The sequence below is a fragment of the Gopherus flavomarginatus genome, chromosome 12, assembly GCF_025201925.1.
Source record: "Gopherus flavomarginatus isolate rGopFla2 chromosome 12, rGopFla2.mat.asm, whole genome shotgun sequence".
NCBI lineage: Eukaryota > Metazoa > Chordata > Testudines > Testudinidae > Gopherus > Gopherus flavomarginatus.
In genome coordinates this window covers 30,445,173-30,459,742 of record NC_066628.1, presented here as the reverse complement: position 1 = coordinate 30,459,742, position 14,570 = coordinate 30,445,173, and the positions used below count along the sequence as shown (strand labels likewise).

Here is a 14,570-nt window from a genome sequence, read left to right as displayed (position 1 = left end):
TTATCTCTGACCCTTGGCTCTAGCCTCTGACCCTGGTCTCCTATTCCTGGCCACTGACTCCTGCTCCAACCACTAGGCATGACTGCCCACATCCCAGTCTCCCGCTCAGAGTCCCACAATACTGGCAGTAGCTGGCACCTCCAGACCTTCTCTCTCCTGCTCCTTGAAATGATGGAATGGCAGCAGCCCGCCCAGCCATCTCTATATGCTCAGCTCTGTTCTGGCTTCACGTACCCTGCTACAGAAACTGGCTGGGTCTACAAGTATTTGAAGGCAGAAAATCCCCAAGAGGGAGAGAAAATATTTAGGGAGGTGCCAGGTGCAGGGGAAAGTGTGCAATAAAATGTAGTCTGAGGGTCCGGACACGCTTCCTGGGGGTGAGGGGGATTCCGCTGTGGAATCCACACTGTGAAAGCCACAGCGCCAGCCATTTCAAACCAGGCTTGATAAAGCACTAGGAAATCTGTCTGGTACCACCAGGAGCGATACTGGCTGATGGGGAAGGGGAAATCAGACGGCCCTTACCAGCTCTAACTCCTATACACCAAATCCATCCCACACAGAACTCCGGTCGCTTTATTACATGGGAGATGAATAGGGTGCTATGATTTTATGACACAACCGATAAAATCTTCCATTTGGCTGAGCACAGCATGTGCTGTGTTTCAACAGCTCTTTGCTTCAGCGGGACTTAATACAGCAGCAGATTATATCAACAGCCCAGATAATGCTCCTTCAAAACCATTAAGCCATTTTTACTCTGTTACAGATTCAAGTGATGTCTTGGAGACATGGGGCCTGGCTCTCTGAGGCCCCGCCTAGACTAGGAAAATGAAGCGTGTTTAGCAAACATGTTAGCAAGCACATGGATAGGCGCAGGAACTAGTGGTGTGAGGGTTGCTGCAGCTCCTCCAGGTTTTACACGAGGCTTTTCTCCTGGCCCTGCACGTGGGGTCCTGGCTGCCAGCCTCACACTCAGGGCTCTGTTCCCAGCCCCACACACGGGGTCTTGGCTACTGGCCCCATGCCCGGGGTCCCGGCTGCCAGTCCCACCCCCAAGGCTCAACTCTTGGCCCTGCACGTGGGGTTCTGGCTGCTGGCCCCCGACCGGGGCTCCACTCCTGGCCCCACATCCAGGGCTCCGTGCCCGCCCGCAGCAGTGGTCCCAGTCTTAGCCTCCTTACCCTTGTCCATGTCCCTCATTCCCGGAGCCATGGCCCTGCTCCCACCCCTAGGGGATGGAGGGGAGCATGGATGGAGTAAGGAGGGGTGCAGCACCCCTACTCTAGCACATGTCAGTTAACACCTTTTTAAACACAGCCTATCACAGAGTATAGAATCTAGATAAAGACAGTGGGGTTTATAAACAGGTTAGCGGTCAGCCCTCAGGTCTCCACTAGGGGGCTTTGCCAGCCCTCTAATGTAGATGCAGCTTATGCCAAGAGAAGCAGTTTTTCTCCTGGTACAGTAACACCACCTCCCTGAACGGAGTTGAGCTATGTCAACAGAAGCCCTCTTCTGTTGGCATTGCTGCATCTACACTGGGGGGTTTTCTAACTATGTCAGCTTCAGGGGGTGTATTTTTTACACCCCTGCACAGAAAACTGCATGGCCTGGCCCTGGCCCAAAGCTTTTACTCTGTCATAAAAAAAAAAAAAATCACTCCCTACTCCCACCAGACACACAACTCTGACGGGTAGACCTGGCCAGAGAGCTGTAAATGGTGGATGCTGGCAAACAGTTTGTAACTGATCACTGGGCTGTACAGCTTTGCCTATGTGGGATAGAGAGGGAAGTATTCAATAAACTCAGCGCATCATCCTCCCCTCACTGTGGTCACGGCAGCTGTCACCCCTGTTCATCACCCCACCCAGATCTGAGACACAGCTCATCATCCGGGTCATGTGGGTTTGCAACAGGCTGCCCACGTGGGGCTTGCTTTGCCTAGGAAAAACGTTCTTTAGCGAAAATGGGATTGCTAAGTCGTTGGAATGTCCCCGTGTAGACAGGGCAAGCTAACAGGTGATGGCTGGTCGAAGGGGAAACCTAGATCAGCTAACACATTACAACTGCCACAGGCCCTCTCTATGCTGGCCTCTCAAAACAGGTTAGCTATCATGTTCTTGTCCAAGCCCTTTCCGAGCCCTTCAGACGACACCCTGCTCTTTCCTAGTTGAAGTACAGAGGAAGCGAATTGATCACAAGTACCAGCATGCCATAAATGCTGGCCACGTGGACTTGTTAACGGTGACATTTGTCTGCCAGTATGACCCCAAGCCAGGCCCACCCTGCAGCACTCATGCGCTTGGAAATCAGAGGCAGTGCCTTCCCCACTGGCCATCAGATCCCCATTCGATCTTCAGCAGCGTATGCAGGCTACAGGCGGACCCCAAATCACACCCCATGGGCTCCGACCTCCTCAGAGGATGACACCGGTTTTCCATGTTTGGATCATTACACAGCAATAACAACAGCTGGAGATAATAATCGGCACTTAAAGTGATCTCCAAGAATCTATCATCAGCTAGCAATGCTCTTTCTTTAGCGCATAACACAATGTTAGGGTCTGGACAACCCATTCAGATACAAATACTATCTCCGCTCACCAGCACCTGTCCCTGACGCCTGTCGTCCAAAGATCACTGAGGCAAAGGTGTGTTGGGGCAGCTGCCCCACTTTAACGTCACCCCATCTGCTACACCAGTGTGCAGACACATTCTGAGCATCTCCCAGATCCGTCACTACTTAGCTGCACAGGAAACTCTTCATCCCCCACTGAAATGCAGTCCAACCTCTCAGCTCTTTGGAGCCCTTGTGTTCTGGGCTCCTACACGTTATGGAAATACAAATCATGATGCTAATCATCTCTGGGGAGGAACGAGGCCGCTGCTTAGCAGCCCATGGCAAACCCTACACCACAGCTCAGAAAGGGAAGGCCCAGATTCTCCAAGATATTTAGCACTGACCTCTCATCAATCTCAATGGGAGTTAGGCGTCTAAACCCCTGTGAGGATCTGGCCCAAAACCTATTTCCAGTGGAAGCAATTGGGAATTTGGGGAAAAGTTAATGTAATTACCCAGTCTGTCTGGAACTTGGCTAGGACAATGAGGCTTCCATCCCATTCTTGTCAAAGAGACAGGGCATCTTTACTGAGCACGAGGGGTCAGAACCTCTGCCATATGCCTTACCTCAAAGTTACCATCTCCAGCTGCACTGGGACCTCTTAAATCGCATTGGGTCAGGTCTGTCTCCGGGGGAAAAGCGACTCCTACTGAGCTGCAAACGCCACTCCCCCAGTGCCCAGAATAACAGAGTAATCATATTTTGCACCTATAGTTTCTGATTATTTATTAACTATGGTGTATTATTTACTGAGCACTGCCAAGGTACTTGGTGCTGTATAAACCACGAGGACAACCCGGTCTCTGCCCCTCACAGCTCACAGACTAATGGGACTTAGTGTGGATGATAGAACATGCACTAGGTAATTAACTAGGTAAAGTCATTGAGTTATACCCACAATAATACACAGGAACTCATCCTGGCTGAATGGTTCCTTTGCTTTTAATCCCTTTGCAGAAGGTGCTGGATTTTCCTGACATGGTGCTGGGTACTGGCAATATGCTCTAGGACTTCTGGCACTCACAAAGGAGTTCATCTGAGCAAAACTCCATGCACACACTTCGGGAACACCGATGTTTTATAAACCAGTTTGTTTCTTTAGTCTCTCTCACTCTTTCTCCCCCTCCCCCACATACAGAGCCCAGGCTACCATGCACCTGTGAGCAGACTGTGATGTGATATTGCAGAAGAATAACTTTAACACCGCAACCACTTAATCACCTGACGTCCAGCTGGCACGCCCTGAGTCTTAATACTGCATCCAGGTATGCTAACGCCTGTCAACTGTATCCTGACTGTGCAGGAGTTACCTGATATATCTGCTCATAGAGTCAACTGTGCTAACCCCAAAGATTTTTGCTGTTATTCTCCTATGGAGTTTGGCTGGAGCAGAATCACTGCGTTCATCTCTGTTCTCTCAGAACAATGCAACAACCCTTCCCTTCCTTCAGACTTAACAAAAGCACTGCACTGACCACTGATGGGCAGCCATCTCTGGGGTGGGACACGGCAGCTGTCCAACATTCAAAAAAGGAAGTGAAGAAGAAAACTATATCCAATTGACACACAATAGGAATTTTAGGTGGCCAGATGGAATATGCCCGGAGCCCCAAAATAAATATCCCATATACTACCACAAAAAAAGCCACAGCATATTTCATGACCTCAAGTACGGGGTTATTTGTCCAATGTGGTCTTACAGGAGAGCGCCATCTAGAGAATGACCAATTCTACATTCAGCAGCACCTGAGTTTTGCTTGAAGGGCTCCCACCAAGCAGAGTCCAGGCCAAAGAGCTCATAAACCTCCCCAGAATTTTATTCCTGTGCAACATTTCCACTTGTGACACATCGATCGCTCCTTGTTATGAAGATCTTTGCCATCTGATTCCTAAATGGGTCTTTAATTTTATTTCCAGATCATCCCGTCTGATAATTTACATTCACACAGTGATGGTGGAAAGCACATAAATATCTCAGTGAAGTTGCTGCTTATTAAGCCTCACTCCTGGAATAGCTTCAATGCCACTAACTCTCCGACACGCATAATGCTGTGCTAGCAGACTGGGACGGGGGAATGGATGCCTTTGTGATAGCCTTGCTTCATAGTGACACAACAGCAGGTGGATTCATGCACCTTCCGAAGGCCCTAGGGGAATGTAGTTAGTGCAGAGGATTCCAAGCGGATCGTTTTTATTTTTTACCACTACCAGCACTTACCGCAGGCTATTCTCTGTGCTCCCTGGGCCGCAGTACGGCTCTGCACTTTGAATAGGAAATAGCAGCTGCTGTGTCAATTGAGTTTGTAGCAGAAATCTTCTAAAGTCAACAGACACTGCAACTGCCATTTAATGGGGACATCCGTGCTTCCTGGCGTTGCACCAGCTGTTAACATTCAAGCCGTTCTTGAGGTTCTTCAGGACTTTCTCTTCCTGTCCTGGCCAGGATGTACTGAGACACCCGGGCAATACGATTGGCTCTGTGAACAGGCCTTGGACTGGAAGCTGTAACAGTCTCAGATTTCATTCCATACGCCCTGGACCAGCAACCAGAACCTCGGCTCCTCCAGGCATGTTACACTCCTGTATATGTGTGGATTAAAGCTTGCTGCCTCCTTCTCCTAATCTTCGACTGTCCAGACAATGCTTCCCGTTGTCCACTACAAACAGTCCACGCCCAGGCTATCTAACAGCCCAGATGAGAGGGAGGGCAAAACATGGCCCCAGATTGTGACAGTTCTGGGTGAAGCCATCTAGTTAAATAACACTGCTTCAGAGGAAATCAGACCCAGCCGATCAAGCTCAGGTTCTGGCTGACACTGGTGATTCAGTAGAGAGCGCGCCGCCCTCTCACTCGCTACCGAACCCAAGACACCAGCTACTGCCACCTTTCAAATGCAATATAAAGCCCAGGTCCTGCCCATGTGCGAACATTAAATAAGATTAGGAGCGGTGTGAGGGTCAGATTTCAGTGGGTTGTTACACTTTGCCCACCAAAAATTCCCCCTGCGCTTTCAGTTGGATACAATAATCTTCTTCAAAAACTGTCCTAAACTGTCACGAAGCACTGCCATGGGCTGTGAAACAGCTGCCATGCTCCACCCCATGTTTTGTGCAATCTGTAATGCACTTTGGGATGGCTGGACGGAACGTACCAGGGAGGTACTGGTCGCTGTTGTCACTTGCAGTACTAGGAAGCATTAGCCTCACAGCCTCCTCATGGGCTCTCCCAGCTCAATATTCCTGGTGCACTCCCAGCAGAGAAGGGAAACATGAGGCATGGTTTAAAGAGTCACCACTGTCAGGGAACTCTCTCCCCTTCCCTCCTCCCCGCCTCTTGAGGATTCTCTCTCCGTTATCTCTCTTCACCAGCTGGAACGGGTTTCCTAACTGATCAGCCCCAGGACCTGGAAATCCAGCTTGCCACCTTCTGCCTCTGCCACTGGCACTGCAAAGTGAGGCTCTGCGGCCAGGACTCTGCTGCTGTCTCAGCTGCTGGTATGTAACTGCAGCTTGCTCTCTGGCAGCGGGCTGCGCTCTGCGAAAAGCTGCTCTGTGCTCACTAAAGTGAGTCGGGGTGATGGGAAGCCCCATGGGGGGCACAGACAAGGAAGCAGGAGGGGGCATTTTGTAGCCATTTTTCTGACTAGCCTTTAAAAATGGGGGGTCCTCATGGTCAGATGGAACAGTGTGTGCATGCGTGTGTCTGTGCCTGGGAAAGCGTGCTGTATGGGTACTGCAGGAAAAGGAAGCACCAGGCATGCACAACTAGCAGTGGGGTGCAGGTTGCACTCCTTTCCCCCTGCGTATCTCTCTGCGGTTACTCCCACTTTGCACTAGCAGAGAGGCGAGCAGGAGAGTCATTCCACACGGCAGCCAGGCCGGCCTCTCCCTACAGTTGCAGGTTTTATTCCTAGAGAGCTGAAGCCATAAACAATTTCCGTTCGGCTCCCAAGGAGCTTCACCCTCACCCCCAGTACTTCTCTTTGATGCCCAGCACGATCTCGCTGGAGGTACCATGCAGCTGGCAGGCAGCCAACGTGGCCTGGGCTCTGCAAGGACAGGTGCCACAGCCCTTCTCTGTGCAGCAGGGAGCATGGAAGTGTCTGGATCCCAGCCCCTCACCTCCCAGCTCAGCCTGACACTGGGATGCGGCTGATGCAGTGCAGGGATGGGAAAGGAAGGTTTGTCCGGGGCAGACGTGTCCCCCACCCCACTTACCTGTACTGTGCTTGGAAGTGGTTCTTTACAAAGCTCTGTCTGCTGGGAGGCTGGGCAGCTGGCTGGGTGCTGCCAGAGCCACAGCTCTCGTCGAGACTGGGCTGGGGCTGCAGAGAGAGAAATGGGGTTATGGAAACAGAGGATGGCGGCTGAAAATCACCCGACTCCCCCCAGCGGCACCCCTGCCCCCACCACACCCCACTGCCCTCAGCGAGGGCTGACAGCAATTCCTCCTGATGGAGATCTTCCCCTCCACCCCCGTCTCCACTCCTGCTTCTCCACAGTTCAGGGTGCAGGGAGGAGAGCTGGGTGGGACCCCAGCTCCACCAGCCCTGGACAGCCACAGGGGTCATTACAGTGTGGGCATGGGCCACGGTTCTCCCCAGGGCCTTAGCACACTGACTACAGCCCTGCCAGACCAAAGCGGGGAGGGGAGCAAGAGATCTGCTTCCCCGTGGGCATAGGGGGGCACACAGTCTGGGTAATGGGGTAGAATGGGGGAGCAGGGGACGGAGAGGGAATGGGGGTGGGGGCTGGACAAGTGGGGGAAGGTGATGGAACCAGGCTGGAGAGGAGAGTTCCAGGGTGGGGGTGAGGCAGGGAAGCTGCTGGCACTGGGTATTATCAACAGCAAGTCACTGGCCTCTCTGTTCCCATCTGTATGACGAGGACAGTCGCCCAGCCCTGCCTCGCAGTGAATTGTGAGGATCAATACACCCCTGGATACCACAGTGAAGGGAGCCCTAGAAGTAGCTCAGATCTGACGTGGCCTCATCGGCCCCACATCACTGCACTGACTGTACTTCCCCCAGGAGGCTCTTTGGCTTTTCCCCTCCCGGGCAGCCTGGCAGAGTTACTCTGAGGAGTCACCCTTGTCTTTCCTGCCTGGAGAGGCCCTCAGCTAGCCCAGTCCCTCTTCCCAGCCCTCAGCCCCAGCAGCCCTCAAAGCAGCCACAGGCCCTGATGGGTAAATTACTGGCTGTACAGAGCGGGGAGCAGTGAGTAGAAGGACGGGGCAATTTCACCGCTGGATACGACATTGGGGAGCCCGACACTGGACACTGCACCCAACTCTGGGTTCCACATTTTCAAAGGGATGTTTAAAAATTGGAGAGGGGGGCAAAAGAAAGCCAGGAAAATGATTCAAGGGCTTCAGCGAGAGACTTACGGAGCAATCTGTTCAGCTTCTCAAAGAGAAGCTGAGAGGTGGCTAGTTTACAGTGTCTAAGGACCTTCCTTGGGAGAAAACATAGCTACTAACGGGCTCATTAATCTAGCAGAAAAAGGCAGAAACACCAATGGCTGGAAGCTGAAGTCAACAAATTAAAACTGGAAATTAGGAGTAATTTTTTACCAGGGCGGGTGATTAACCACTGGAACAAACTCATAGACTCATAGACTTTAAGGTCAGAAGGGACCAATATGATCATCTAGTCTGACCTCTTGCACAAAGCAAGCCACAGAACCCTACCCATCCACTTCTATAACAAACCCCTAACCTATGTCCGAGTTATTGAAGTCTTCAAATTGTGCTTTGAAGACCTCAAGCAGAGAATCCACCAGCAAGTGACCCATGCCCCACGCTGCAGAGGAAGGCGAAAAACCTCCAGGGCCTCTGCCAATCTGCCCTGGAGGAAAATTCCTTCCCGACCCCAAATATGGTGATCAGCTAAACCCTGAGCATGTGGGCAAGACTCACCAGCCAGCACACAGGAAAGAATTCTCTGCAGTAACTCAGATCCCATCCCATCCCACATCCCATCACTGACCACTGGGCATACTTATCTGCTGATAATCAAAGATCAATTGCCAAAATTAAGCTATCCCTTCATACCATCCCTTCCATAAACTTATCAAGCTTAGTCTTAAAGCCATATATGTCTTTTGCCCCCACTATTCCCCTTGGAAGGCTGTTCCAGAACTTCACTCCTCTAATGGTTAGAAACCTTCGTCTAATTTCAAGTCTAAACTGCCTAGTGTCCAGTTTATACTCATTTGTTCTTGTGTCTACATTGGTACTAAGCTTAAATAATTCCTCTCCCTCCCTAATATTAATCCCTCTGATATATTTATAAAGAGCAATCATATCCCCCCTCAGCCTTCTTTTGGCTAGGCTAAACAAGCCAAGCTCTTTTAGTCTCCTTTCATAAGGCAGGTTTTCCATTCCTCGGATCATCCTAGTAGCCCATCTCTGAACCTGTTCCAGTTTGAATTCATCCTTCTTAAACATGGGAGACCAGAACTGCACACACTATTCCAGATGAGGTCTCACCAGTGCCTTATATAACGGTACTAACACCTCCTTATCTTTGCTGGAAATACCTTGCCTGATGCATCCTAAAACTGCATTAGCTTTTTTAACGGCCATATCACATTGGCGGATCATAGTCATCCTGTGATCAACCAATACTTCAAGGTCCTTCTCCTCCTCTGTTGCTTCCAACTGATGCGTCCCCAATGTATATCTAAAATTCTTATTATTAATCCCTAAGTGCATGACCTTGCACTTTTCACTATTAAATTTCATCCTATTACTATTACTCCAGTTTACAAGGTCATCCAGATCTTCCTGTATGATATACACAGACCTGGGGTGCATGTCTCCAAGGTAAGTGTGACAGCAGGGCTTCACGAGCAAGGACATCAAAATAAATAAATACATCCTTGCACTTCCCTGATGCCTATTATATACAGATCTCAGAGTGCTTTACAGCACCCCAGCAAATACAATCACCCCAGTTTTACAGAGGGGTACACTGAGGCACAGAGCAATTAGTGTGACTGGCTCATGGTCACAGACACTGAGTCACTGACAGATCTGGAGACAGAAGCCAGGAGCTCTGACCCCCCAGTTCCCTATTAAAACCCTTCGCCCATGCTAGCTCACTTACGATATCCTGAGCAGTGAGAGTTTTAGGGGTGTGGCTGCCCTGAAGGAACAGCAGCAGGAAGGGGGACACGATCCCTTCCTAACGGTGGCACTTTTCACCTTGCATCCCAACATTGCAACAACCAGAAAGTCAAATTCCCCGACACTTCCTGCCAGGGAGATTCACAGGTCCTTAATTGTGGCTCCCAATTGTAACACCCAGGCAAGGAGAGCAGATTGCAACTTCACCTGAAGATGTGATAAATAAATCTCTCTCACTGGTCCTGTACAAAATTCCTAGAGCAGGTCCTAAGGCAACTGCTTCTGTATTTACAGCCTCTGCATCAAAGTAACTGCAGCTAGTACCACTCCGGGGAAGGGAGGGGGTGGTAATTCACCAGAATTTTAGCACTGGGACCCCCTGGATACAATTAATTTAACTGGCCCCAGCTATCTGGGCTCATTGGCTGGAACCTGGGAATAGTTAGACCACGTCAGCTGTATGATTAAAAAAAACTAGGAGTGCAGGTTATTGCATCAAAACAGAGGAAGATCCAAATCACCAAATCACCCCAACAAGGATGCAATTGACAAAGTCACTAGAATTAGGGGCAGTACCTGTCCTGCCAGCTTCTGGGAGAAAAGAAGAAGATAAAAGGTCTGTCAGTTGGCTGAGTTAAGCCTTACTGAGCACCAGCTCTTGGTTCTCTATTTGCAAAAGGAATTGAAAGAAATTGACCACAGACTGGAGTTCTTTCCAAAATCTTCTCACTGCCCCCTGGACAGACAGCCAGCAGCTCTGCCTACAACACAGTCAGCAGCCTCACCCAGACCAGCACTAGCAACCAATCTCCAGGGGGAGACTGATACTGAGGGAGGGCTGAGCCCTGCCCACGGCTGGCAATAGGAAACACCAGCGGGAGGATACTGCAGTAATTTAGATGGAACATAAGAGCTAATAGGGTTAACATAACTCAGTTGCTGTCCAACATTAAACAGTGTTCTATAACGGGCGGGGTTTGGTATAGAGACCTCAGCTTCCTTGGCACCATGGCAAACGCACCATTAACCATCCTTTGAATTTTGTATTGAAGATAAAGAAAAGAAGGGAAGACAGTGAAAGCTTTTGGAATGTCAAGCATTAAGTCAGGCTTGCATTTCGACAGCACTCCTCCTTCTCTCTCCCTTAGCTGGTGAGAGGTTCAGAAGGAAACCCCCCTTGTTTGACAGTCTCTTAGATGGGAGCCAGGATGGCACAGATGCCGCCTTCCTTCTTTTCGGGTGGGTGCTCCACCCCCACTCCACACTGAGGCCCTGCCCCTGCCCTGTCCCCTCCTCCAAGACCAACCCCCCACCCCACATCTTCCCATCCCAGCTCCACCCCTTCCCCCAAGTGTGCCCCACCCTCGCTCCACCTCTTCCCACCCCTACTCCGCCCACTCCGTCAGCCTCCTGCCCACCACCAAACAGCTGATCAGTGGGTGAGTGCTGAGCATCCACTATTTTTTTGCCATGGGTGCTTTAGTCCTGGAGCACCCACGGAATTGGCGCCGATGCAGGTTGGTAATCGCAGTCCTTCTGGGGAAAAGGGGAGAAGTTTGTTGAGATGGATTGGAGCTGCTGCTGCTGTTACAGTCTGATCTTGTTTCATCCCAAGTGGTGGTTGGGATTCAGCTGAAGCTGGTAGGAGCACCAGTGTTGTTTGAGCCCCTCCCTCTGGCCCGGTCTGGTCAGGACGTCTCTCAGGATCAGGACGATGAAGGTCCGGGGCCTGGGAGACAGTAGGGTTGGCAGTGAAGCTCACTCCAGTCGTCTGTGTCTGTTCTTCCTGTATTGCCCCCTGAACTCTCTTTGTTTAAGGACCCACAAAAGGAGCGGTGGGTGGAATAGCCCATCCCTTCATTCTTTTGTCCACCAATTAGTCCTAATATCCCACACACAAATTTTGATTCACTAATTTCTGGTCCCACATCCTCTGTCTTTCCCAAGCATGGTTTCAGCATACCCCTTGAATCACAGCAGCGTGGCCCTTTTTGTTTGGACTAATTTATCTCTGTCTGGTTCTCCTGCACCTGTTTATAACATTCATTATTGAAAACAACCTGACCTACTTTTCAGCTCCATGTTATTACAGGTTATTCAGGAACTCTGTACAACTGAGCTCACAATCAGAGTCAATTTGTAGGCTTGATTCTCACCCCAGCGCATCCCACCCAGAGTGGGATACTCTGACAGAGAATGCCCCAGCCCCATGCCCTAGGATGCTCAGGGACACCAGCTGGAAAAGCGCCCCCTGCAGGGCCACCACTAAGCAGCTGCTGCCCTCCATTCCATTCCTGTGTAACTCAACCAGGCTCCTTTGCAGCAAGCAGGAATGGGATTCACGCCAGGGCCGCCCAGAGGATTTCGGGGGCCTGGGGCCGTCGGTGGCAGGCGGCTCCGGTGGACCTGAGGAGGGTCCGCTGGTCCCGCAGCTCCAGTGGAGCATCCGCAGGGCGCCCCCCGCACGGCAAAATGTCTACAGCAGGTCCTGTTCGGCGGCAGGGGGCCCTTCCATTCCGGGACCCGCTGCCGAAGTGCCCTGAAGACCCGTGGCGGGGGCCCCCTGCCGGCGAATTACCGCCGAAGCGGGACCCGCCACCGAAGTGCAACCCAGTCTTCGGCGGTAATTCGGTGGCAGGGGGCCCCCGCCGTGGGTCTTCGGGGTACTTCGGCGGTGGGTCCCGGAACGGAAGGGCCCCCCGCCACCGAATTACCGCCAAAGACCGGGTTGCACTTCGGCGGCAGGTCCCACTTCGGCAGTAATTCGCTGGCGGGGGGGAGTCCTTCCGCCCCGGAGCAGAAGGACCCACCCGCCAGCGAAGACCGGGAGCGGAAGAAGCTCTGGGGCCTGGCCCTGCAAGAGTTTTCCAGGCCCCCCGGAGCGAGTGAAGGACCCCGCTCCAGGGGCCTGAAAAACTCTCTTGGGGGCCCCTGCGGAGCCCGGGGCCTGGGGCAAATTGCCCCTCTTGCCCCCGCCTCTGGGCGGCCCTGATTCACACTGCGCCAAACTGGTGCCCATAGTCCCCTGGAGAAGGGGATGTGAAGGATGGGGACATTCGAGCTCAGCCAGCTCCCATCGCTTTCACGCCTGCCACACTAGGGACAGGAAAACTGGTGTGACCTTGGCTTGGAAACAGCACTCTCCTTCTGTGCCCACCCCCTGACTTGTGATTGAAGTGGAGGAGACACTTGCCAGCCCAGATCCAGACCTGCCCGGCCATCCCAGTCACTTTTCAGACTGCTAGCGGTGGGCTTTTTGCTTCAGCGATGAGGCTGGAACAGATGGTGGGAACGGATGGCGGGAAGAGAAGTGTCCATTAGAATCCCCCACACTGGCAGCCTGATGGCTCGGCGGGGCGTGGCTCCCTCTGGGGAAACAGCACATCAGGGAACGTTCACTCCACAGGGACATCATCTCCCAGGGCTCCATGCGCCTTGCCCCCATTACGATCAAAAGGGAGCTGGGGATACAGGCTTCACATTGGGTCTCTGGGGGGAGCGCTCTCCTTCCTTGCTGCTAACATGACCTATGTGGGGAGCAGGTTGCGACGAAGTGGGAATGTTCTTGCTGTGTTATGTGAACGCTGAGTGGGGAGTATTAACCTGGGAAGGGTGCAGGGGAGTTGGGACTGCCTGCACTGGGGAAGGGAGCATACCTGAGCATGTAACATGAGAACCCAGGACTTGGGGGGTTGGAGGCCAGGGAACACCTCTGCCCGGGAAACTGGACAAAGGACACAAAGGCTGGGGGAGGAGCCGAGGAGAGGCTGAGTGAGAGGCTGGAGGAAGTTTCAGTCTGGAGCTGGCTGGAAAATGGAGATGGGCACCCTGACAGGGCTTGGCTTCTCTGGGACCCCCAGATGGACCTAGGTAAAGGGGTCCTGTTGTCTGCACCGGCAAGACCTGTTTCGGACTGTGTTCCTGTCGTCTAAATAAACCTTCTGCTTTACTGGCTGGCTGAGAGTCATGGTGAATCGCAGGAAGCCGGGGATGCAGGGCCCTGACTCCCCCCAACTCCGTGACACGGGTTACTCCCCATTTGTGTGGTTCTGACACCTTCCTCGGAGGTGGGATCCGGTGTCCCGGCTCTGATCCAGCCTGGCGATGCCTGTGGTCCTATGGTTTGATCTTTCTTCTCCTAAGAATGGCTATGTCTGTCCATCTGGGTCTGTTTGTCCTTCTCCTTGCAGGCAGACAGCTGCATGGTGCTGGTCCCTGTGTTTCTGCCCTTGTCTCTTGGTAGGTCTGTAGATATCACAGCTAAGGTATAGCTGTCAGAAGCATGGAGGTTATTTCCAAGAACCCCCTGCAGTTCCCCTCCCTCCTTGCCCCAGCCCAGAACAAAACAAAGGGACCTTTAAAACAGCAGGATTGAGTCATGTCTGGGACAATGGGTCATACATGAGAGCTGGGGTTGGGGGAGCAGGGAGTCGGTTACCACGGGAAGGAGTTATATTAGGCTTCCCAGATGACAGTGTATTCTCTAAGTAATAACTACTCCGACAATATCAGTAATTTCAGTTAATTACACAGGGGGAGGCAATTGAGGCACATTGCAGGCAAACACAAAGACTCCGGCATGTGTTTGTTACAGCTGGGCATTTATCTCTGTGTGTGAGGAGGTCGGTGCTGCTGGGCTGGGGTTGTCTGGTGTTTTTCTGGGGAAAGGGTATGTTTAGGGTAAGCACGTCTACATAGGGGGTTACTGTGGGGAATATGTAGGTGTGTGTATTCAGATGGTGCTCTGTTCGTTCATTCTATCAATCCCTATACACACCCCTGTGTCTATCTATCCATCCCTCATAGCCACTCCACTGT

At 52.0% G+C, this 14,570-nt stretch overlaps 1 protein-coding gene across 2 annotated transcripts in view; it reads right to left on the bottom strand.

The window, feature by feature from the left end:
• USP43 (ubiquitin specific peptidase 43) overlaps positions 1-14,570 on the bottom strand; it is a 207,326-nt gene that overhangs the window by 113,275 nt on the left and 79,481 nt on the right. For both annotated transcript variants that reach the window (XM_050919242.1, XM_050919241.1), the window contains exon 3: positions 6,842-6,948. In XM_050919242.1, coding sequence (XP_050775199.1) covers positions 6,842-6,948 — 107 coding nt within the window. The remainder of the gene's footprint in view (positions 1-6,841; positions 6,949-14,570) is intronic.